This window comes from Impatiens glandulifera, chromosome 3, assembly GCF_907164915.1.
Source record: "Impatiens glandulifera chromosome 3, dImpGla2.1, whole genome shotgun sequence".
Lineage (NCBI taxonomy): Eukaryota > Viridiplantae > Streptophyta > Magnoliopsida > Ericales > Balsaminaceae > Impatiens > Impatiens glandulifera.
Genome location: NC_061864.1, coordinates 8,927,294 through 8,950,181, shown reverse-complemented (window position 1 = coordinate 8,950,181; position 22,888 = coordinate 8,927,294). Strand labels below are relative to the sequence as shown.

At 30.1% G+C, this 22,888-nt stretch overlaps 4 protein-coding genes across 4 annotated transcripts; all 4 read left to right on the top strand.

Moving 5' to 3' along the window:
- The first annotated feature begins 1,028 nt into the window (after positions 1-1,028).
- On the top strand, positions 1,029-4,176 carry LOC124931776 (c-Myc-binding protein homolog). The gene is made up of 5 exons (XM_047472329.1): positions 1,029-1,240; positions 2,583-2,655; positions 2,767-2,815; positions 3,388-3,511; positions 3,887-4,176. Exons 1-5 carry the CDS (start codon positions 1,238-1,240, stop codon positions 3,977-3,979), a joined length of 342 nt encoding a protein of 113 aa, XP_047328285.1. The 5' UTR covers positions 1,029-1,237; the 3' UTR covers positions 3,980-4,176.
- A 2,931-nt stretch (positions 4,177-7,107) lies between these two features.
- LOC124929657 (F-box protein At3g07870-like) lies at positions 7,108-9,268 on the top strand. The gene is made up of 2 exons (XM_047470059.1): positions 7,108-8,288; positions 9,232-9,268. The coding sequence occupies exons 1-2, from the start codon at positions 7,108-7,110 to the stop codon at positions 9,266-9,268; spliced, it is 1,218 nt and encodes a 405-aa protein (XP_047326015.1).
- Positions 9,269-10,951: 1,683 nt separating this feature from the next.
- On the top strand, positions 10,952-12,763 carry LOC124929656 (F-box protein At3g07870-like). Its single transcript, XM_047470058.1, has 2 exons — positions 10,952-12,198; positions 12,685-12,763. Exons 1-2 carry the CDS (start codon positions 10,952-10,954, stop codon positions 12,761-12,763), a joined length of 1,326 nt encoding a protein of 441 aa, XP_047326014.1.
- A 5,509-nt stretch (positions 12,764-18,272) lies between these two features.
- On the top strand, positions 18,273-19,148 carry LOC124929655 (F-box protein At3g07870-like). The gene has a single exon (XM_047470057.1). It carries the CDS (start codon positions 18,273-18,275, stop codon positions 19,146-19,148), a length of 876 nt encoding a protein of 291 aa, XP_047326013.1.
- Positions 19,149-22,888: the final 3,740 nt, after the last annotated feature.

Below are 22,888 nucleotides of genomic sequence, written 5' to 3'. Positions count from 1 at the left end.
AATATTTATATATTTAGGAAAGAAAAAATATTATGATAATGATGTGGATATTTTGGATAGAGCGTGATGTACACCTTTAACCTTTTAAATCAACGTTATTATATATATATATAGATTATAATTATAAAAATAAATAAGTAATTTTTAATTAAAATATTGAAGTATTTAAAAAATATATAAAAATAATTATAATTATAATATTAAAATTAAATAAAATATATAATAAAAAATTAAAAACTAAGTAATATAAGAATAATATTGTATCTAACCAAACACTATTTTATAATAAATATGAGTATAAATTATACAAAAACAAATATTCCACCAACCAAATACTAATATTATTAAAAATTATAAAGAAAATAGTATCCACTTGTTTAATATACTTATTAAATCCTTTTGGCCCATAAGTTGAAAGGTGAGTATTTATTTTTTATAAAGAAAAATGTATTGGGTGGCTGTCTGTTGGCCTTGTCGCCTATAATTTGCCTCCCGTATGTTTGTGCCCACACTAAATGCATACCAAAATACATCAAAAATATTAAATTAAAATTAATTTAGAGAAAAGTAAATACAAATACAAATATATTTTATATATAAACAACCATTCTAGCCTTCTTCCATTTTATTTTTAAATTCAATCATAATAAAATATTATTTTATTTCTTTTTTTTTATTAATTACATTATTCAATTCATTTATTAAAATACTAAAATAATTTATATTTAAAAAAATAAAATATTTTATTATTATATATTAACAATCTATGGATAAATTTTAAAAAATGAATGACTCTGACAAAATCTGATTCATCACAAAAAAAAAAAAAAAAAACCTCTCTTTATTTTCTCCACTTATATATATTTTATTTTCTTCCTCTCCCAATTTTTATCTCCTGTCTATATAAAAATATTAACTTTTTGTCATATAATTTAAAAAAAAAAAACAGAAAATATGTTGTAAATGGTGTCAAACATTACTAAAAAAAAAAAACATAAATCTGGCTGGCTGGAAGAACAGGGCGGTGAGTGGTCGCCCGATCTGACATTGGTGATACTCAGAACTCAGAACGGTTTTGTTGCTGCTGTGGTAGTTAATAGAAGGCCCTCTCTCCTTATTGCATTCTATCGTCTTTTTCCGATCTTGTCTAAGAGAATTTCAATACTACAGAGCAGAGCAGAGCAGTGACGACTGAAACTGATCTCTAGCTAGGCTAGCATACACTGAGAAGAACACCATGGTTCGTTTCTGTTCATCTACTTGTCTTCTTCTTTAGATCTATCTAGACTCTATTACATTATTTCCTTCAACAATCCATTTTAAACTCTGGATTTCCCAGATTAATAACTGACTGTAATCTGCTTTGAACGTTTGTGTTGTGGCCTCCAATTATTTTTGTTAAATCCGCTTTGATAGCCATTCACGTCTCTCTCCTTTCTATATGGATGCAAGTATGCAATACAGTGCTGCAGTTTTTTTTAAGATATTCAATCATATGATTGTGTGGTTTCATAGGTTTAATTTGAATTTGAGATTCATATATTGTAGATGATGTTAACATATGTTAATTGAGTTTGATTCAATTTTTTAGTTTCAGCATAATGCTAAACAAAGCCATATGCAAGATTCCAAACCTAATTGTACTTATTACTAACATTCCCCCTCAAGTTGGAACATATAAAAAGAGGGTTTATTACACAATAATGAAATCAAAATATAAGATAATTGCTTGGTGAAGAATTTAGCCTACTTTTCACAAGATGGATTTATGAACAAAGGATACCTGTTGTATTGGTCAAATGGTTAATAGCACTTTTGTATATAATCCACTTTAAGATGAGGTAGAGATGCATAACATCGGATGCCTAAACCAAAGTTGTGGCTGTAATAGATGAGCAAGATGATAACTGTCGAGATGTATGAAAGTGCCTTCTATGCTGTTTATTGGTTAATAACTGAATCAGATCATACTCCAATGTTTGTTACTCATCTTTTCATTAATGATATTCTTTTGAGTTGAATTCACAGAATGTTGATTATGACTAGAATATGTATCGCTTCTTTTGTTCATTTTGACCGACATCTTCTTGAACTGTGAATCAAACTCTATTTGAACACTAGAAATATTCTGGAAGCTAAATGGAATGTAAATTTGGAGAAATTGTGATCTTAACCATGCTTGGTTAACTACATCATGGTTGATGAAATAAAGAAAGTAAATTTTGGGAATCAATTGTGTCTAATTGAGCCATTAGTTACTGATTCTCACACCTTGACATGGAGCTTTAACTGGATGCACATAATTGTAGTGGTCGGACCAACCTGTTTGCAATCCATTGAAGTGACTTTTTCTTATGTGATGTTATTGATATTGATATCTATAAGATCTCTGATATATGTATGCTCTCTATACCAAATAAATGCAGTGCATATGTTAAGTGGTGTGTTCAAACTGACAAATCTTCATCAATTATTCTTTTGACTTAATAGTTAACATTCTCCCATAGGCGATGAATACGTTATAGAATCAAGTCTGATTGGATCTCTGTTTTTTTAGCATTTTACTTTTCCTGGCTTTGCAGGAAAAGGAAGTCAAGAAAGAAGGTTTTAGGAAGTATCTAGAGTCAAGTGGAGCTATTGATGCTTTGACCAAAGGTTTCCATTTTCTTTATGCTGTTAATCTCTTTCTTAAAGTTTACCTTGACTTGGAGTTTCATATTCATGAGCATATGCCTAAATTAGTAAACAATATCTTTTTTGTTGTAGTTCTGGTGTCACTATATGAGCAAAATGACAAGCCTTCATCTGCTATTGAGTAAGATAATTCTTTCAAACTGATATAAGTTTTTGGTGCATCTAAACATTTGTTTAATAATAATGTGGTAATACTTAACCCATTAGGGTAGTTCAAGTGGCAAGAGTAAAAAAGAATAATAATGTGACAATACTTGTTACTATAGAAAATTCAAAGGTACGTGTGTATCTCAAAACTTGATTATCATCTCATTGTATATATTTTCTTTTAGACGGGTTAGATGAATTAGAGATTGATTAGGGAAATGATAGTTTTAATCTGTCAAAACTTGTGTGGAAATGAATTCGAGATTAACTAGGATTGACACTTTTGAGATAAATTTTCTTTCATCAACTAGCATTTTGTTGTGAGATACAAAAGACAAAGGAGGAATGAATGATAAAAAAGAAAAAAACATGATTTTGGAGTCAAGCAGTGAGTGTAGATTGGAAAATGAGACATCTATTGGAATTAAGAATTTAATCATTGCTCTTCTTAAACAATACATTTATTTCACGACATGCAACAGAGCAACACTAAGAATATCTTGATACACGTCTCGTTCATATGATAACAGAAATTCCTTATTACAGATTTATACAACAAAAGCTAGGTGGCCCAACTGTATCTGATTATGAAAAGATACAAGCTGAAATGTCAGATTTACAAATTAGGTATAATGAACTTTTGTCTGCACACCAGGAAAAATGCAGAGAGGTATAGCCCCAATAACTACCTCTTCCTTTCCTGTTTTAAATCTTAATGTCAGTTATTTTTCTTTTTCACGAATAAGATTAATTGCGATTTTGTTTATTTAAACTAAACATCTATGATATGCAGCATGATGAAAACGAGGTCATTGGTTAAGGGCGTAAATTTGCATTCACTCATTTTGTAAATAAAAATAAACCTTTTATTCTTGGCTGGAAATTCATACCAACCTGAATATCGGTAACCTCATGGGACATACTTAATGTTTTGAGAATTTGAATTGTTTGGAAATAATCCATATTTCACATTCATCAAAGTTTGATTCTTAAGTGCTAAAGTATGAATGCCAACCCTGAGGTATTATTCGTTTACGAACTGCAGCTTGAAGAATTAAGGAAATCACTTATTATTGCATCCTACGAACGAACTGGTTCAATCAATGATGCCCAAGAAGAGAAGCATGAACTGTTGTAAGGTGAAACCCCTCACTTAGTGTTCAAATTCATTTGACTCTGAACTGCATGGAGATAACTTTTTCAACATTTTATTATTATTCATATATTTTCTCACAATTGAGCTTTTATTCTAACTCCATTAGCTAGGAGCTTTATGGAGTTTGTAACTTAACTTGAATAATTGGACATTTGGAGCATCTAACTAATTGATTCTAATGATTGTATAGATAAACATAAATTCCTTAGTTACAATTGGTTTTTGATAAATAGTGATATCTAAGTATCTTAACCTATAATGTTGCGATCTCCTCTTCACATTTTGTTTGAAAATGTGAATGAGATTACTTATCAGCCAGAATCCAGATAAGTTAGAAAAAAAAAAATGAATCTATTAAATAAGAAACAAACAAATTCTTATAATAATATTTCAAGCTTTAATGTCAGAGTTTCTAAGAAGTAATGGAAATTAGAAAAAAAATCCTAATAATTATAAAAAAAAAATGGACTTAACAGCAAAACAAAAGTTTGAAATTTTAAAATACATATATATATATATATATTATGTAAAATTATATATATTTTAAATTTTTTAGTTAATAGTTTAGATGTATAATTGATAAAAAAAGTGTTGAAAAAATAATAAGTATTAAATTATATGACTAATTAATAAAAAAATTCAGATCTAAAATATTTAAAATTTATTAAGAGTGACTAACGGAATCATGTGTACAGAATTTAAGAGTTTATATATATATTATTAATATATTTATATTTGTAAAAGTATTTTTATAAATTATAAAAATATTGTTTGAGAGAGCGCTTATAATTTTAACGTTTTAAATTTATAATTTTAATATTAATTTATAATTTTATTACTTTTTTAAATTTATTTTATTCATTCTCTCTTCTCTTTCTATTTTATTATTATTATTATTATTACTTTTCTCTTATTTGTTTTTAATTGTTATATATAATTTATTTACTATCAAATAATTATATATATCTATTAAATTAATTATTTATATAAAACTATTTTTATTATAATAAAATATAAATATATATATATATATATATATATATATATATATATATATATATATATATATATATATATATACTCTTTTATAATAAAAGACAGGCATATTACAAATTTAAATCTATATATCTCACAAATTTATTTTTATATATTATTTAAAATAATATAATAATATTATTATAAATAATTAATTTTAATATTTTTAGATAGCACTGAATATATGCATTTAGATATTTCACAAATTTAGTTATTAACATGAATAATAAGGAGATTAAAAATATTATACATTTTGTTGGTTCTATAATTATTAAAAAAATAAATAAATTAAAAGACACTGCATATAATGGCATATTACAAATTTAATTCTATATATCTCTCCAATTTATTATTTAAAATAATAAAATAATATTATTATAATTAATTAATTATAGTATTGAAATTCTCTTAGATATTACATATAAAAAGTAAAAAAAATTATTTTTTTATTAAAAATGAATAAAATAAATCATAATAAAAAATTAAAATTTATTTTCAAACTTATCTATATTTATGTTTCTATATTATATCCTTAATCAATTACACTACATTATATTTAATTACATAATTATTTCAATTTTTATTTTAGCCTTTTATTTTATTTCAATTTAAAATATATTAATAAAATGTATAGAAAATAATATACTTATATAATTTTTTCAAAATAAATTATTTTTAATTTAAGTGATTTATTAATATTTAAATTAAGCTAATAAAAAATTCAAATTATTTTAAATAAAAAATATTATATTTATTATATTTTTGAAAATGATCCATTTAATAAAAAATCATTTAATAAAAATTTGACATGAAAAAAAGTTATGTACAACAAATTTAAATTTATAAATATAACTAAATAGTGAGTTATATATTAATTGATTTATAAAAAATATTAAAATAATTAATATTTTAAAAAAAAATATAAATTTAAATATATACAATATTATATATATATATATAATATTAAATATTATTACAAATTAAAAATTTGAGTCATTTAAGCTTAATCAATCCTAAATTAAAATAAGATATGAATAATGAGTCCGAATAAATTAAGTACAACCTTAATCAAACTAATCACACAATAATTATGATCAAATAAGAAAAGATATATATATAGAGAATGAGAAAATTAAGTGAGAAAAAATCTCAATATTTGAACTTATTTATTTAGACTGTTTTACAATCAAACTAATCACACAATAATTATGATCAAATAAGAAAAGATATATATAGAGAATGAGAAAATTAAGTGAGAAAAAATCTCAATATGTTTGAACTTATTTGTTTAGACTGTTTTACCCAAATTGTTGTAATCATTTATTAATTTAAAAAATAAAAATAAGTCAGAATGAACATTGTTTATATATTATTTAATAGTTATATATTAATTGTTATTAAAGTTTAAACTCAATTATTATTTTTTATTTAAATATCTTTCATAAGAATGAGATATACTTGTTTATATAACAAACGTGGTACACGTGTTAAAAGTAAATATGTATATTATAAATAACTCTAAGCTCACGTGTATATATATATAGTTTACCCATATCATTGGACTATAATTATTTCAATAATCATGTTTGATATAAATTTTGTAGAAGTATATAATTTTAAAATAAATATATATATTTTAAAATTATTTGGATAAATAAGGTACGTTTATATAAATTTAATAATAAGACGTAAGAAACACGTAATATGCTTTTGATCCTATTGTATCTATTGTATATTGTACGTAGTTATTTATTCATTAGAAATGAAAGATATTCACCACTTGTCGCTTTTCTTTTTTCTGAGATAGACCGGCGGACATTCCTAAAGGTTTATGAAATAGTTCAGTATTTGAATAGCTGCTAGGTTTACGTTATAAACAAGAGAAGCTAGGTTTAAGTTATAAGCACTTGACTATTTGCATAGCTGCTGCTGGTGGCTGCTGCTAGGGTTTAAGTTATAAGCAAGCGCTCAGTTGAGTATTTGAAAAGCTTCCGGTGGTGGCTGCTGCTAGCTAGGTTTAAGTTGTAAGCGAAAACAAAATGAATAGACAAGTAAGGAAGAAGCTGGTAGCAAAGATGGAGAAAGAACTTGCTGGGAGCAGTACTACTACTTCAATCTGGCAACTACCGAACCACATCCTGGTGGATATCCTTTCTCGCCTTCCGATCAAATCTGTGATTCAGTGCAGGTGCGTCTGCAAATCATTTCTCTCGGCAATCTCTCAAGATCCCGATTTCCCTCCATTGCACTTGTCCAGATCCCCTCCCGAGCTCATGCTATACCAACAAAATATACAATCTGAACATCTTTATCTCGTCGATGACGATGACGACAACGAGCAGCGATATCACCATTTCAATCTCGTCCACCTCAACAGATCTCATTCTCTCGAGCCCCTCAACTCCACCCCCGGCCTTCTATGCTTTCACCAGCCGTTTTCCCTCAGACCCTTAGTCGTCTTGAATCCTGTTACTCTCGAACACACTATCATCCCTACTCCTATGCATTCGATACATAAATTTCAATCTCATACTCTGCATTTCGGATTCGGCTACAGTCCCCTCACTCATAGATACAAGGTCTTAGTCATCGGTCACTATATCCAATCAGTTGATAGTACTACTCCTACTACTAGAACTCTTACTGCCATTTGCACTGTCGGAGGCCTTTCTAGTTATTGGAAGATAATTCAGGATGCTCCACAGGTTTTCTCCATCAGATCATCTCCTGTCTACCTCAACGGATCTTTGCATTGGATAGTCACAAATAATTCTCATTATTACATCCTTTCTTTCGACTTTGATAACGGAAAATACAGAGAGATGGCCACGCCGCCTCCTTTTGACAAGGTGGAAGAGAAAAAGCTTGATGAGCGCGTGACTACCATTGTTGTCTTTGAAGGTTTGTTGACTGTATGTGTCTTGATCGATCACAAAAGAGTAGACATATGGATGATGAAGGAGTACGGGGTTGACAAATCATGGTCCAAAGAGATTGTTGTGGAAACGCCATACCATGTCTGGTCTTCAGGTGTATACCCTCTCAAATATTTGAACAAGGATAAAGATTCAATCGTACTGGCATACATGGGTCATAAAACTATAGTGACATACCACCTAATTGAGAAGATGATTATCAACTTGAATGTACTTCCTTTTCAAAATGGTGGATTAAAGCCATTGATGCATGTTCCCATCCTGCTCCCCCTCAAGGATCTAATCATCGGAGCTCATGTCCGTCGCATAACTGATGCAAGGTATATATATGACCCTCCTTATTTTAAGCCTTGCAAAATATATATAACAATAATTATGCACATGATTTCATATATATATATATATATATATTTTTAGTGCAATATCTCAATTTCCCATTAATAATAAAACAACTCCAAACCAAATGGTAATCAATTTGATTCAAACTTTAAAATGTACCTTGAGAGTTCTTAGGTAAAATGCCTTTTTCATTTTGCCAAAACTAATCAACTTTGGTTAGAAATTATTAGATAGGCAACTTAATAAGATAATATGATTCAAATAAAGGTATATACATAATCTATCTTAGATTCACTTCCCATTAAGAACACTCTAATTTAAAGATTTTTACTAAGATCGATCTGATTTAAAAAAAATGTCTTTACATTAAGGGTTGAATGTCTCATGATCAGTTGCCAATATAACGTACAATGTTAGTATCTATTGTTTTTTCTTTCAAATGTAACATATTTGTAAAGATTTTGATATAGTTATTAGTATTTTTTTTTCTCAATGTTTTTCTATGCTACAAAGTTTAGAATTTCATCATTAGGATATGGACTCTAACATAATAATTGAGGTTAATTCTTTTCTAGTTGTACTACTTTCAAACCCCTCTCTCTTTATTTGTATATTAAGAATTGACTTTATTTCTCATTTCACAACCATCCACGTTATATATATATATATGCTTACTTTATTTTAAATTTGTGATATTTTTTATTGTTACTAAAATATTTTATAGTTTTGAAGGTGCCAAGATTTTGTTGAAATAGTAAACAAAAATACATGTAGTTCAAGTCTCTACTTTGTACTTGAACAAATTCACATTTATATATATAGTTTAAGTATTAGAATATATATTTATGTTATTCAATTGGTGGATTAGAACACAATTTACTATTCTTCAACACCAATGATGGGATAAGTACTTTTATTTTGCAGGCATAAATGGCAAAGATGGATGGAACTTGAAAACTAGAATGCATTTATGATTTCTAAAGGAGTTGTTCGAAAGTTTCCTAGTTCACTGGAATTCCAGATATATCTCTAAAAGATGTTCGTCTTGAGCTGTCGTACGAACCTGGTCAATCTAATGGAATGTTCATTTATTCTCTTTTCTTATTGGATATTTTTTTTTATTTCATTTTCGATCTAAGTGGAACAATACTCTCCTGTTTGTTGAGTGGTTGAATTTGGTGGTTGTGATTCTAGATCTATTTCATGACTTTGGTAATGACGATATTTGTGTTGTTTGATTGATTAGTTTGTTTTAGTATTCAATATTCTAGTACTGCAAAAGTCCGCTTGTCTTCACTTTTCTCTTAACTCGATTAAGTTTTTATTAGCTCGAACTCGAACGAGTTCATAAATTTGAGTTTGAAATCGAGTCGACTATTTAACTAAAGACTTGAAAACTTGAACTAAAATTAAATTTTCAAATATTTTTAAGAAAAAATATTTATTTTATATTTTTATATTAAAATAAATAAAATATTATTTATTATTACTCACAAGCCATCTAACCAGCTCGAACCACTCGATTGCAGTCTGCATTTTTATTTTATTTTATGATTCTCATTTTCTTAACATAATCCTTATTACTTTCAATTAACATTTCAAATTAATATAAGTCATTATTAAATTTACTCTTTAATTCATTTAAATATTAAATTATTGACTTATTTAAAATTTACTATTTTATTAGTCTCTATAAATTATCAAAGTGATTTATTTCTGTTGTTATTTGGTGTAATTTCTAAGATCATGTTAATATTGAATTAATATGTTTATTGTTATACTTTTTAAAATTATAATATAAGTTATATTGTAATTATTTTATTAAAAAATTCTTATCATGATAAATTTTTTCAGCACTGTAATCTTTGATAAAATAATTTTTGAGTTGACATTTTTAGTTTTAATTGTTTTTAAATCTTGCTAAAATTTATGTCTTAGTATTAGAATATATATCCCTTTTTAGTGTTTAGGTATATAGGTTTTTTTTAATAATGTTAACTTAAGAATATTTTTAGTGATTGATTTTTACAAATATACTAAATTTTTTTTTTTTGGATCATTATCAACATATATAAAAAATCTATACACAGATACAATCTAATTAGTAGATAAAAAATTAATCCATATTGTTTTCTTAGTATAGGTAATCTAAATACTATATAAATTATTTCAATAATCATGCTTGATATAAATATTGTAAATTTATATTTAATAAATAAAAGACTTAAAAATAAAATATATAATGATAAAAATAAATAAATAAATGGAATAAAATGATTTTAAATTAGTTGATAAATTATGATAATTTTTTTTATGAATTTAATAATAATACGTGACACGCACGTAATATACTTATATTTACACGTTTCTATTGTAGTTATTTATTCGTTAGAAATGAAAGAGTATACACCACTTGTTCGTTTTTTTTTTTAATTTCTTTCTGAGAGGACGACGGACATTCCTAAAGGTTATGAAGTGAAGTAGTTCACTATTTGAATAGTTGCTAGCTAGGGTTTAACTTATAAGATGACTATTTGAATATATATATAGCTGCTGCGGCTAGGGTTTAAGTTATAAGCAAGCAGTTGAGTATTTGAATAGAGCTGCTGCTGCTCCTGCTAGGGTTTAAGTTATAAGCGAAAACATGAATCGGTATGTAAGGAAGAAGCTGGCAGCAAAGATGGAGAAAGAACTTGCGGTGGGCTGCAGTAGTACTACTTCAATCGGGCAAGTGCCGAACAACATCCTGGTCGACATCCTTTCTCGGCTTCCGATCAAATCTGTGATTCAGTGCAGGTGCGTTTGCAAATCATTTCTCTCTGCAATCTCTCAAGATCCCGAATTCCCTCCATTGCACTTGTCTAGATCCCCTCCTGAGCTCATACTATGTCCCATCACCGAACATCTTTTTCTCGTCGATTACGACAACAACAACAACGATCGATATCACCAGCTCAATCTCATCCAGTTCGACGGATCTTGTCCTCTCGTGCCCGTTAACTCCACCCGCGGCCTTCTTTGCTTCGACCTACCGTTTTCCTCCAAATCCCTTTTCGTCTTCAATCCTCTTACTCACGAATACATTATCATCCCGCCTCCCATGGATCTGATAGATGTAAAAAAATCTTATACAGTGCATTTCGGATTCGGGTACAGTCCCATGACCGATAAATACAAGGCCATAGCGATGGTACAGTATAGAGAATCAGATAATAGTACTACTACTATTGCTGCCGTTTACACAGCCGGAAGCCCTTCTACCAGTTCTTGGGGGATAATTGAGGAGTATCCTCCGGAGGTTGTGTTCGACCGATCATTTCCTATCTATCTGAACGGATATTTGCATTGGATAGTGAAAATGAATTCTGTTGATTGCGTGCTTTCTTTCGATTTTGATACTGAAGATTTCGGATTAATAGCCATGCCACCAGGTCCTTTTCGCAATATTGTGCAACAGAACCAGCATGAAACGCTAGTGGCTAACCTCTTTGTCTTTGAAGGCCAGTTGAGCATATGCATGTTGATTAATAGGAAAAGAGTTGAGGTTTGGGTGGTAAAGGAATACGGGATTAGTACATCCTGGTCTAAAGAGATGGTGTTGGAAACTCCAAACTATTCCTGGTCTTATGGCGCGTTTCCGCTTAAGTACGTTGATAATGATAAACAGGAAGTGATACTGGCGTTTATGGGTGATAAGAATTCGAAAGTGGAAATGGATTTTATGGGTGATCAAACCTTGGTTACCTACAACCTCGTTAAGAAGAAGATTGTCAAGTTGAATGAGCTTCCATTTCATAATGGTATATTAAAGCCATTGATGCATGTTCCCATCTTGCTACCCCTCAAGGATCTAATAAAAGGAGCTCAGGTCCATCTCATAACTGATGCAAGGTATGACTCTCCTTCTTTCTTTATTTGTATGTAAAAATTGATTTCATGTCTCATTTCACAATATGATTGTGGACTTTAACTTGAAAATATTTATTTTCAATTTTTTGATATTTTTATTAATTTGTAACTGAAATATTTTAGAGTTTTGAAGTTGCAATAAAATTTTAGATTTTGTTGAAGATAAATAATAAACAAAAATACATGGTAGTTTAAGTAAGTCTCTACTTTGTAGTACTTGAACAAATTCACATTTCTATATATGGTCTAAGTATTAGAATAATAATTAATGAAGAAGAAATTGATATTTTATTTTATTCAATTAGTGAATTAGAAAACCATTTACTATTCTACAACAATGTTATATATCAACACCAATGATGGGATAAGTACTTTTTTATTTTGCAGGCATAAATGGAAAAAATGGACTGGAGGCTGGATATTAGATTGTCTTTCTGATTTTAAACATGATTCTGGTTCTAAATAAAGGATATGGACTGACTCAAAGTTCCTAGCTCAATTCACTGGAGTTGCGGATATATCTCTAGCTAAAAGATGTTCGTTTTGAACTCCACGGGTCAAAATTCTTCTCTTACTTGATATTTTCTTTCATTTCCTATTTAAGTGGAACGAGACTCTATTATTGTTGATTAGTTGAATTTCGTGGTTGTGATTCCAGATCTAGACTTGACTTTGGTGACCACATTTGTGTTGTTAATTTGATTGATTCGGTGTTCTATCAATAGTTCTCATCTTGGCTCACTGCATTTTTTTTTATGGTGTGATTCTCATTTTTAAAATCTAGTCATTGTTATTTATCAATCACTATTTCATATTAATATATGTCATTATTAAATTTACTCGTTATATCATTCAAATATTAAATTATATATTTCATAATATTGGTAACTCTATATTATTATCTAACTAGTCTTCTCGGAAAATAAATTTTAAAGAATTTGATTTCTAGTTTTCTTGATCGGATGTTACAATCTTTTTGGTTATCTTGGTGATGATGGATTTCTTAGTTTGAAGAGTTATTTGTGTGGTCGATCATAATTGATGTTTGCTTCGGAAGGGATTATGAAAGTTTTGACCCATTAAAGGAGCCGTTCCCCATCTAGAAGCTACTTTACCATATTCTGAATTCCATAAAATAGAATACTCGATAGTCTCGAATAACTTACTAGCCAAACCGCTAAAGTAGTGATAAATCATGTCAGTAAGACGAGTCCTATAGTAATTCGAAAGATTCCCGGGAGAAAATAGAAATGTCTCATACGTTACCTATAATATGTGGAAGTATCGAGTAATTTTATACCATGGTTTGAGAAAAAGTAGCAGTAGTGAAAGTGTATTGCATATGTAGCAATCCATTCTAGAATTCTTCTCATTAGTTTTTAGGAAAAAGTTCCCACAATGATTTTTTTTTAAATAATTTCAAACCCTTTAAGGTAGTGCAGGGGTAATAGTTGGCTTAAGAAACCAAAATGTCACGTGTTCGATTTTATTTTTTACACTTCAATTTTTTATATCTTACCCTTAGATTTAGATTATGGCATAAAATTATGAAGGACAATTATAAACTATTATTCTGTGATTTTTATTTGAATTGTCCCGTTATGGACGATTTTTATCCTCTCTTCTAGTCTAGCGGCAACAAGAAGTGAATATTCTCACCTGAAGGTCCCGAGTTCAAGTCTGTCAAACTGCAAGTTCTGCGCCTAGTTAAATGATTAAGTGTGTTGGCGGCCTACATACTTAATCCGTTGTCCCATATTTTTTTCTTCTCCGAAACTGAATGGGAATGGGCCTGAGATACTATTTGTGTCTCCGCCTCAACTCCGCTCCGATCTCACTATGTTTCTATTCCAAACACTAATAAACATAATTAAATATAAAACATTATCAATATATTTATTTATTATTCATATTTTATGAAAAAATATTTTTTTTAAATAATATAAAATTTTAATATATAATATTAAAATATTAGTTTATATAATTTTTGAAAGAAATTGTTTTAGATAAGAGGGTATCAGGCCCGGTCCGGCCCTAGGGTAAGCCCGGCAAGCCCTCGGGCTAGGGCAGTCCACTCCTTAGGGCAGCCCACTTGTTAAAAATATTAAGGTATTTATTAAAATCTATTATAATTTTAAATATAAAATGGTCTAGTTTAGTGGTTCAACATACAAATTTAAATTTTATATTATTATGGGTTCAAACCTCACCAAAACATTTTTTTATCCATGTTTTAAACTTGACTTAGGTTAACAAAAAAATATATCGACTTTTTTTCTACTGGGGGCTGGGTCAACCCAAACCTCGGGGCCGGCTCTGGAGGGTATGACAATGCCCCGCGGTGATTCCCGAAAACCGAACAAGACAAGGATGATAGTAAAAAAACTTGGATATAAAATGAGACAGAGATGATAAACACAATCCTGCCTATGCCCAGATCAGTTAGTTTATGGAGATATATTTTAACTTTGATAGACGAATAAAATTTGTAAAATATTTATAATTTATGATCAAGATATTTGTAGGAGAGACCGTCAATTTGACGGACGTGAGACATAGTGTTGATGCTTTTCCTCATGTGTGACCAACGAACTCCTTTTTGAGAATCTGTCTGAAAACGCGTTTGATTTACATGTTAAATTTTTATTTTACTAATTTTGTGGAAAATTTTAGGCAGATGAAACTTTTTTTCAAAATAAAGATATTTACCTTTTTTTACCAGATTAATTCTAAGTTCAAAATTCAAATCTTTAATTATGGAAAACGAAAAAATTATTTGAGATTTGCAATAATTGAAAATTTCTAATATGATGAGTTATAGATTTTCTAAATGTTATATATATATTAAACAAGTCATTCCATATTTTTAGTATGCAATAATAAAGCATGTTTCCAAATCAGACTTCCCCACTTCTTCTGTTGATCACTACATGCACCATCTCCTCCTTTCGTTGTATGTAACAAAAAAACATAAAAATGTTGTTAGTATCAATCATACTGTATAAATCAATTTTTCCTATTCCTAGCTTGAAACCTGATATCTTGTTCAAGTGACCTCTGTTTCAATTAAGTTATACCTCATAATCCATCTCCAACAGTACTTTCCTACCACTTTTTGAATAAGCAATAGTTCTAACAATCTGGATAGGAAATAGTTCTATTGAAATCAATTTTGACCAAAATTCACTCCCCTCCCCATATTCATTCCCCTGTCCTAAAATCAATGGCATCAATGGAATATTTGTTGTCCACCCCTCTTGACACTCAATGCATAGCTCCACCAGCTATGGAATTTACAATTCTTTTGAATTTAGGATATTGATTGGGAAACTTTTCTGATCTTTGCCACAAATTTAACTCAAACTATAAACCTTAACCTCATAATCTGCAACGTTTCCTTTATCGTCTCGAAGCAACACAAGTCTCGCCACCTTGTAATCTTTGTTGGTGTTATCATAACCAAATCCATAATAACAATGTGGACGAAAGTTAGACAGATTTGGGACCTCAACGGATATGTAAGTTAGTTCTATAGATTTTCTCGTTGATGGATTCCATATAAAGACAGAGTAGTCGTACGCATTTGATATGCAGAGCATTCCTGATGTCTCAACGGATTGTAATCAACCACCATCCAGGGTGTAGCTACACCAAAAGCTATGGTGGGCTATAGCCCTGGCTGGCCCAGATTGAGGAGCCACCAAAACATAAAGGTAGCCCTAAGCTTGTGCGGCGACAGCGTGGGTGATGGAAGTGCCTATTTCAACCCTTCTTCAATCAATTCATGGGTTCCATCCGTCTGATCCCTAACCGCGATCATACAACAGTATAACCTTGACGGAATTGATATCGATTATGAGCATTTCCAAGCCGATCCAGATACCTTCTCTGAATGCATTGGCCGCCTCAATTGCTCCATACGACGAAGATGAATTCTTTTAGAAAAATATTAATTCTTCTTGTGAAGCTTGTTTGAATGATTGTAGCTCACAACTCAGAAGAGAACTATCCAAGTTGAGTTAAGTTATAAGTGTCACTAACTAATTTAGTCTTACCTAGAGAACTTTTCAAATCAAAATCTTGATTTTAGGAAAGGTCTTATGTAAGAGTTAGAGAATCTCTAGTTTGTAATGCAATTGGATTAACGAATTGTTGTGATCCCAACAAATTGAAGTCTTAATATAGGATGTAGAGATGCACTAGTTTGGAATGCAATTGGATCAACAAATTAATGACATGATTCCAACTTTCCAAGTCAACTTGAACTTCTTTTCTCTCACAATTTCAATTAACTTTTTTCATCCAAAAAATCTAGCGATATTAATTTGTTTGTTGATGGATTCATCAAATGTCTAGTGTATGCTCACTTTTAATTGGAAACATACTTGTGAGGAAATAAGTTCTTCTTCATTTCAATAGTTGCCAAAATAATAATTTTCTTTTTGTCAATTAGTTTCAATATTCCTTCCACCAACAGAAAAAATCATTTTGAATAAGTGGTATGATACTTCCAATTTAATCTTCTTGAATGTTATTTTTTTCTTTCAATGTCACCATATTTTAATCTTCAAAAGACAATAAGTCTTAATCTTTCATTATAGTTAAGATACCATATATATTTCTAAGATTATCAAATTCATAATAATATTTAACGTTATTTTAGGTTGAATGAGGTTAAGAAGAAAATGATGGTGAAATCTTAGTCTAATTACTATATTGATATAATAGTATACTATGATATAATAGTAGAAAGTGAAGGTTATAAGTTATTTGAATAATTTAATTAGAGATAGAGAGAAATATTATTGGAATGATTTTGAAGAGATGATTTTTTTTTTAAAAAGAATTTAAAGGATATATATATATATATATATATATATATATATATATATATATATATATATATATATATATATATATATATATATATATATATATATATATATATATATATATATATAATAGTTTAAAATAGAGGTGAAGATTTAAAAAAAAATATATATATATATATAATAGTTTAGAAAAAGAAGTTAAAGGATATTAATATATATAAATAATAATTTAAAATAAAGAATATTTTAGTATTTTAATTAATGAATTAAGTGGTTTGATTAATAATAAGGGGAGTAAAATGATATTTGATTTTTTTGGGTTATTTAAATAAATCAAAAAAATTTGTATATTTTCTAAAAAAATATTATTTTTATATAAAAACATGTTTGAACTTTGTTAAAATTGTTATTTTATGATTATTACTGTCAAAATTATAATCAATTTTAAAAATTAATAAATTTAAAATTAAAGAGTGGTTTTCTTAATGTTTAGTATAAAAAAAAAGTGTGATTTAATTAGATAAATTTTTTAAAAAAAAAAGTGAATGAAAAAATAATTTTTCTATTATACTAAAACAAATATTTTGCAAAATAAAAAAAAAAAGTTACTCTATCAAATAGACTGTACATGAAAGAATCTAAGTAAAATACAATTTTTAGAAAATCTTATAAGGGCTTGAATCTATTAATTTTGTAGAAAATCTTATAAGGGCTTGAATCTATTAATTTCTAAGTCTCTTAATTATAACGTTGATTTAAGAAAAAAAATCAAATAATTAAAAATATGAAAGTTTGAATCTTGAAAACAATTAAAAATTAGTCTTAAATACCAGCTGAAACAAAGCAAAATCTTATTCTTGATACACAATATTGCTGAAGAGATTAATTCAAGAATAGATGGAACTGGAAGAACACCTTCAAGAAGATGAAGATGAAAGAACTTGTTCTTCTTCTTCTTCTTCTTCAATCGACAATCTACCGAACGAAATCCTGGTGGATATCCTTTCTCATCTTCCGATCAAATCTCTCATTAACTGCAAATGCGTCTGCAAATCATTCCTCTCAATAATCTCCCAAGATCCCGAATTTCGCTTCTTACACCTCTCCAAACCCGCCTCTCCCGAGCTCATCGTATGCACTCCCCGCTCGGACAAGATCATTCTCGTCGATTCCATCGCCAATCGAGCCCACGAGCTCGACCTCGTGTTCAACGAACCGTTCGCTATGACGGTCTTGAACTCCACCCGCGGCCTGCTATGCCTTCAACCGTATTGTTACTCAGGACCCCATTGCGTCTTCAATCCCTTTACTCTGGAATTTACCCTCATCCCGGATTCCGTCAAAGGGATAAAAGAGTACTCTGTTCTGTCTTACGGATTCGGGTACTGTCCAATTTCCGATAAATACAAGGTGCTGAAGATAATAAAGCTATGGAATCTAAATGGCAATAACCCACCTCTTCTTACTACTGAGATTTACACACTGGGAACCCCTAGTTGGAGGAGAGTTCAAGATGCTCCAATGGTTGTGTACAATGACTACGTTCCTACTTTCCTGAACGGATCTTTGCATTGGATGATAAACGAGCAGGTTGGAATAACTATATACAATTCTTATGGTTACATGATTTCATTCGATCTCAATAATGAGAAATACGGACAAGTAGCTCTGCCTCCTCCTCTTGACATCGGGAGAGATAGAAAACACATGAAAATGGTTACCCTCGGAGTGTTTGAAGGCTGGTTGAGTGTATTTGTGCTCAATTCAAATAAAAGTTTAGATGTTTGGGCCATGAAGGAGTACGGTGTTCGTGAATCGTGGGCGAGGGAGATTGTTGTGGATACGTCGCTCTTTTTCTTGTCTCACCGTTCATTTCCGGTGAATTATGTTAATGACGGGGAAGATGTGTTGTTCTTTAATGCTGATTATGGTATCTTTACATATAAACTCTTTGAGAGGAGGATTGTGAATTGTATTAAGTTTACTGGGTGGAGGCCTAATGATGATTATGAAGCAAAAGCATTGAATCATGTTCCTATCTTGCTGTCCCTCAACGAACTAGTCGTCGGAGCCCAGGTCCATCGCCTAACTGGAAGGTAATAATTAATTATTAGTAATTTAGTAAAAGTTATTTGATCAATTGGTAATTAATTAGAAAACAAATGATGTATAATTCACTTTGCAGGAAAGCATGGAGAATATGTAGGGACTTGTCATTTCCATCATCTCGGTAAAAATCATGGAAAATATGTTTACTTGCAAATTATATTTTTAAAGTCTTGTTGAAACTTTTAATTCTACGTACATATCTCCCCGGATGAACTTTTAATTTGTTTTGATGATGGATTGATTTCTCTTACTCTTACTCTTTCCTTTCATTTTCAATTCCTTGAAATGGGTGCTTGTTTTTTCAGAAGAAAAAGAACAAATAAATTGAGAAAATTAATTATAAAAAAAAAAGAGTAAATGAGACAGCACCGTAATAATATATTTTTTTAAATAGACATTTTCTCTGTCGTCTATAGTTGTCGAAAATTATCCAATTTCGTTTCAACCAAATAATCCACAAAAAAAAAAAATAACGAGATAAAAATCTACCGTTTCAAACGAGCCAATTTGGCTCCCTACACCCCCAAACCTCCCAACAACAAATGAACTTTAGCATAACAAATTAACCTTGGTCAATGTCTGAAAAAGTTCCAAATCTTAACCACAGATTAAAATGTAAAAAAGGTGCAAGCCGACTCATTCTCCTTGTAACACATATAACATTGACTCACTAGGATAAAAACACTTACACTTAATTTTTTTATGAGTTAAAATACCTCCATTAATAACACTCTAACCAAAAAACGATATCTTGGTAATAGGCACATTTAGTCTCATAACAAATCCCAACAAAAATTAAATGTGATTAAATGTATTCATAACATATCATTACATAACGTCACAAAATAATTATATATATATATATATATGATAACTTAATTAATAATGTATAAAAGTAATTAACATTAAATATATTCATAACACGTCATTACATACAATCACGAAATAATATGATGACTTTATTAATAACTTATAAAAGTAATCACCATTTAAATGTATTCATGGCTTGTCATTGCATACCATCATGAAATAATTATATATGTGATAACTTTATTAATAACATATAAAAAATAGTGATCAACATTAAATGTATTCATAAGACGTGAACATCACGAAATAATCATATATATGTGATGAGTTTATTAATAAAGTATAAAAGTAATTAACATTAAAAAATTTCTTATCACGTCATTGCATAATATCACGAAATAATCGTGTTGGCGTTCTTAGAACACAAGAGTGATTTTATTGCAAATATGAAAATTTCAGATGATAATATTATGGTAAGGGAGATCATACATCATCTCCATAAAACAAAATCGAAGATAGGGTACTTTTGATCCGTGAGATCCTGTGTTTATTAGAATGGAATGTCTCACATAAAGCACTATTTGTATTCTTGTTAATTGACCCCTTTGACAACATCAAACCCACAAGAGGCTTAAGACAATCACTTCACTAGCTCAAAATTGCCTACTTTAATTTACATTAAAGTTTTGGGGATCTCTTTTTTTGTACCCCTTCATGTATTTCTTTTTGTAGGTATATGTTTTTTACTACTAAATGTTGCCCATTACACATTCAGGTTTTTTTTGGGGGAGGGGAGTGCTATTGATTAATAAGAAATAAATCTTTCAGTAAAAAAAAAATATGCTCTTAGTTATGAAAAATTGTAATGTTCAAAATTGTCTTGAAGTGACTATTTTTTTTCTCTAGAATATAATATTAATAATTTCTATTATTTACTAAATCAATAATTCATTTGGGTTTTGAATATGTTGAAGATTTTTTAATTATAAATTTGTATGTAAACATATATGATACAAGATTTTATTTTATTTTCCATATTTTAAAATTCTTTTAACAAGTAATTAAAAGGAAAAATTTAGAAAGTTCTTTCAGATCTCTTGTCTCTAAATACAGTATAGAACTACCTAGTTACAAAAGTTATTTTTACAAGATTTCTCTCGTTTTTGCTAAAATATTTTTCGATGTTTTATTTTCACAATTAAATAACATTGTTTCAATCCCGACACAAATCCCGACACAAAGCAGTTACATGTGTATTTATATGTACGATTGCGTGAAAACTTATTTAAATGTATCACAATAATGAGAAATCTAATTATAGTTCTTTTAAATTATAGTAACGTTTCTTTCCGTCGAGTCATTATAGTATTCTTCTTCGCATTTCGGGTAAGATTTCTAAGTATTGGAATTGTGATGTTTGTCTAGGGGATTGAGGTTCCTTTTCTATTGTTATTTTACATATATACTATAGCTTCTTTGGCAATTTGGCATGCATGAAGTTATGTAGTATTATACATTTTGCCTAGTTGACACTTATTTTATTTATTTAATGAATTAATTAATATTATTATTTGAATATTTTGTGAGATTTTGAAACTAACCGTTGGAGAGAAGAGGTGTGGAGCATGTTAGTGAATTTGGTTGGTTAGAAAGAGTGTTGATCATCCTTTATTAGGATTGTGAAGGAAAATAATGGTTTTAGCTAACGAAGCAGCTGCAGCAGCAAAGATGGAAGAACAGACTCTAAACCCTAATTCCGAAAAGACGGTCGACGTCGAAGGTGTCGGCAGGTCACTTTTAGCTAACGAAGCAGCTGCAGCAGCAAAGATGGAAGAACGGGCCCTAAACCCTAATTCCGAAAAGACGGTCGACGTCGAAGGTGTCGGCGGGTCACTTTTAGCTAACGAAGCAGCTGCAGCAGAAGCAGCAAAGATGGAAGAGCAGGCTCTAAACCCTAATTCCGAAGGTGTCGGCGGTTCTCTTTCAATCGAGCAACTACCGAACGAGATTCTGGTGGATATCCTTTCTCGGCTACCAATCACATCCCTGACACACTGTAGGTTCGTATCCAAATCCTTTCTCTCTCTAGTCTCAGAAGACCCCGAATTCCCCCCCTTACACCTCTCAAGATCCCCACCTGAGCTCATGCTATTCACTCCCGACTCCAGAAGGATGGTTCTCATCGACTCCGACGCCGACCGAGCTCACGAGCTCGATTTCTGGTTCGAAGGACCTTTCGGTATGGAGATCGTCAATTCCGCCCGAGGCCTTCTATGCCTCCGTCCACTGTTTTCCTCCCAACCCATTTCCGTCTTCAATCCCCTTACTCTTGAAATCACCCAAATCCAGAATCCCCCGGCGATAAGGGAGAGAGAACATCTTGTTACTGTGTGGGCCGGATTAGGGTTCAGTCCTATGACTGATAAATACAAACTGATAAAACTCTATAAGTCTTGTAGTTCAAATGGTCAAAGAGGTTTTCTTACTGAGATTTACACACTCGGAGACCCTTGTTCTTCTTCTTCTTCTTCTTCTTGGAGGAGAATTCAAGATGCTCCAATGGATGAACTCACTGGTTGTTTTTCCACCATCCTGGGTGGATCTTTGCACTGGTTGATGAATGAAAGTACATCTTTCTATTCCTATGACTACTTGGTTTATTTTGATTTTGATAAAGAAGAATTCGGAGAAATGAGGTTGCCTCCTCCTTTTGACATAGCGGTAGAGAGGGATATTGTGAACGTGGTTAGCTTCGGTACCTTTCAAGGTCGGCTGAGTCTAAGTGTGTTGAGAGATGACCGAAGCACCCATGTTTGGGTGATGAAAGAATACGGTGTTCCTCAATCATGGTTCATAGAGATTGTGGTGGAATTGTCACCGTTTTATTTGCCTGGACCTATTGTTTCTTCATTTCCGGTCAA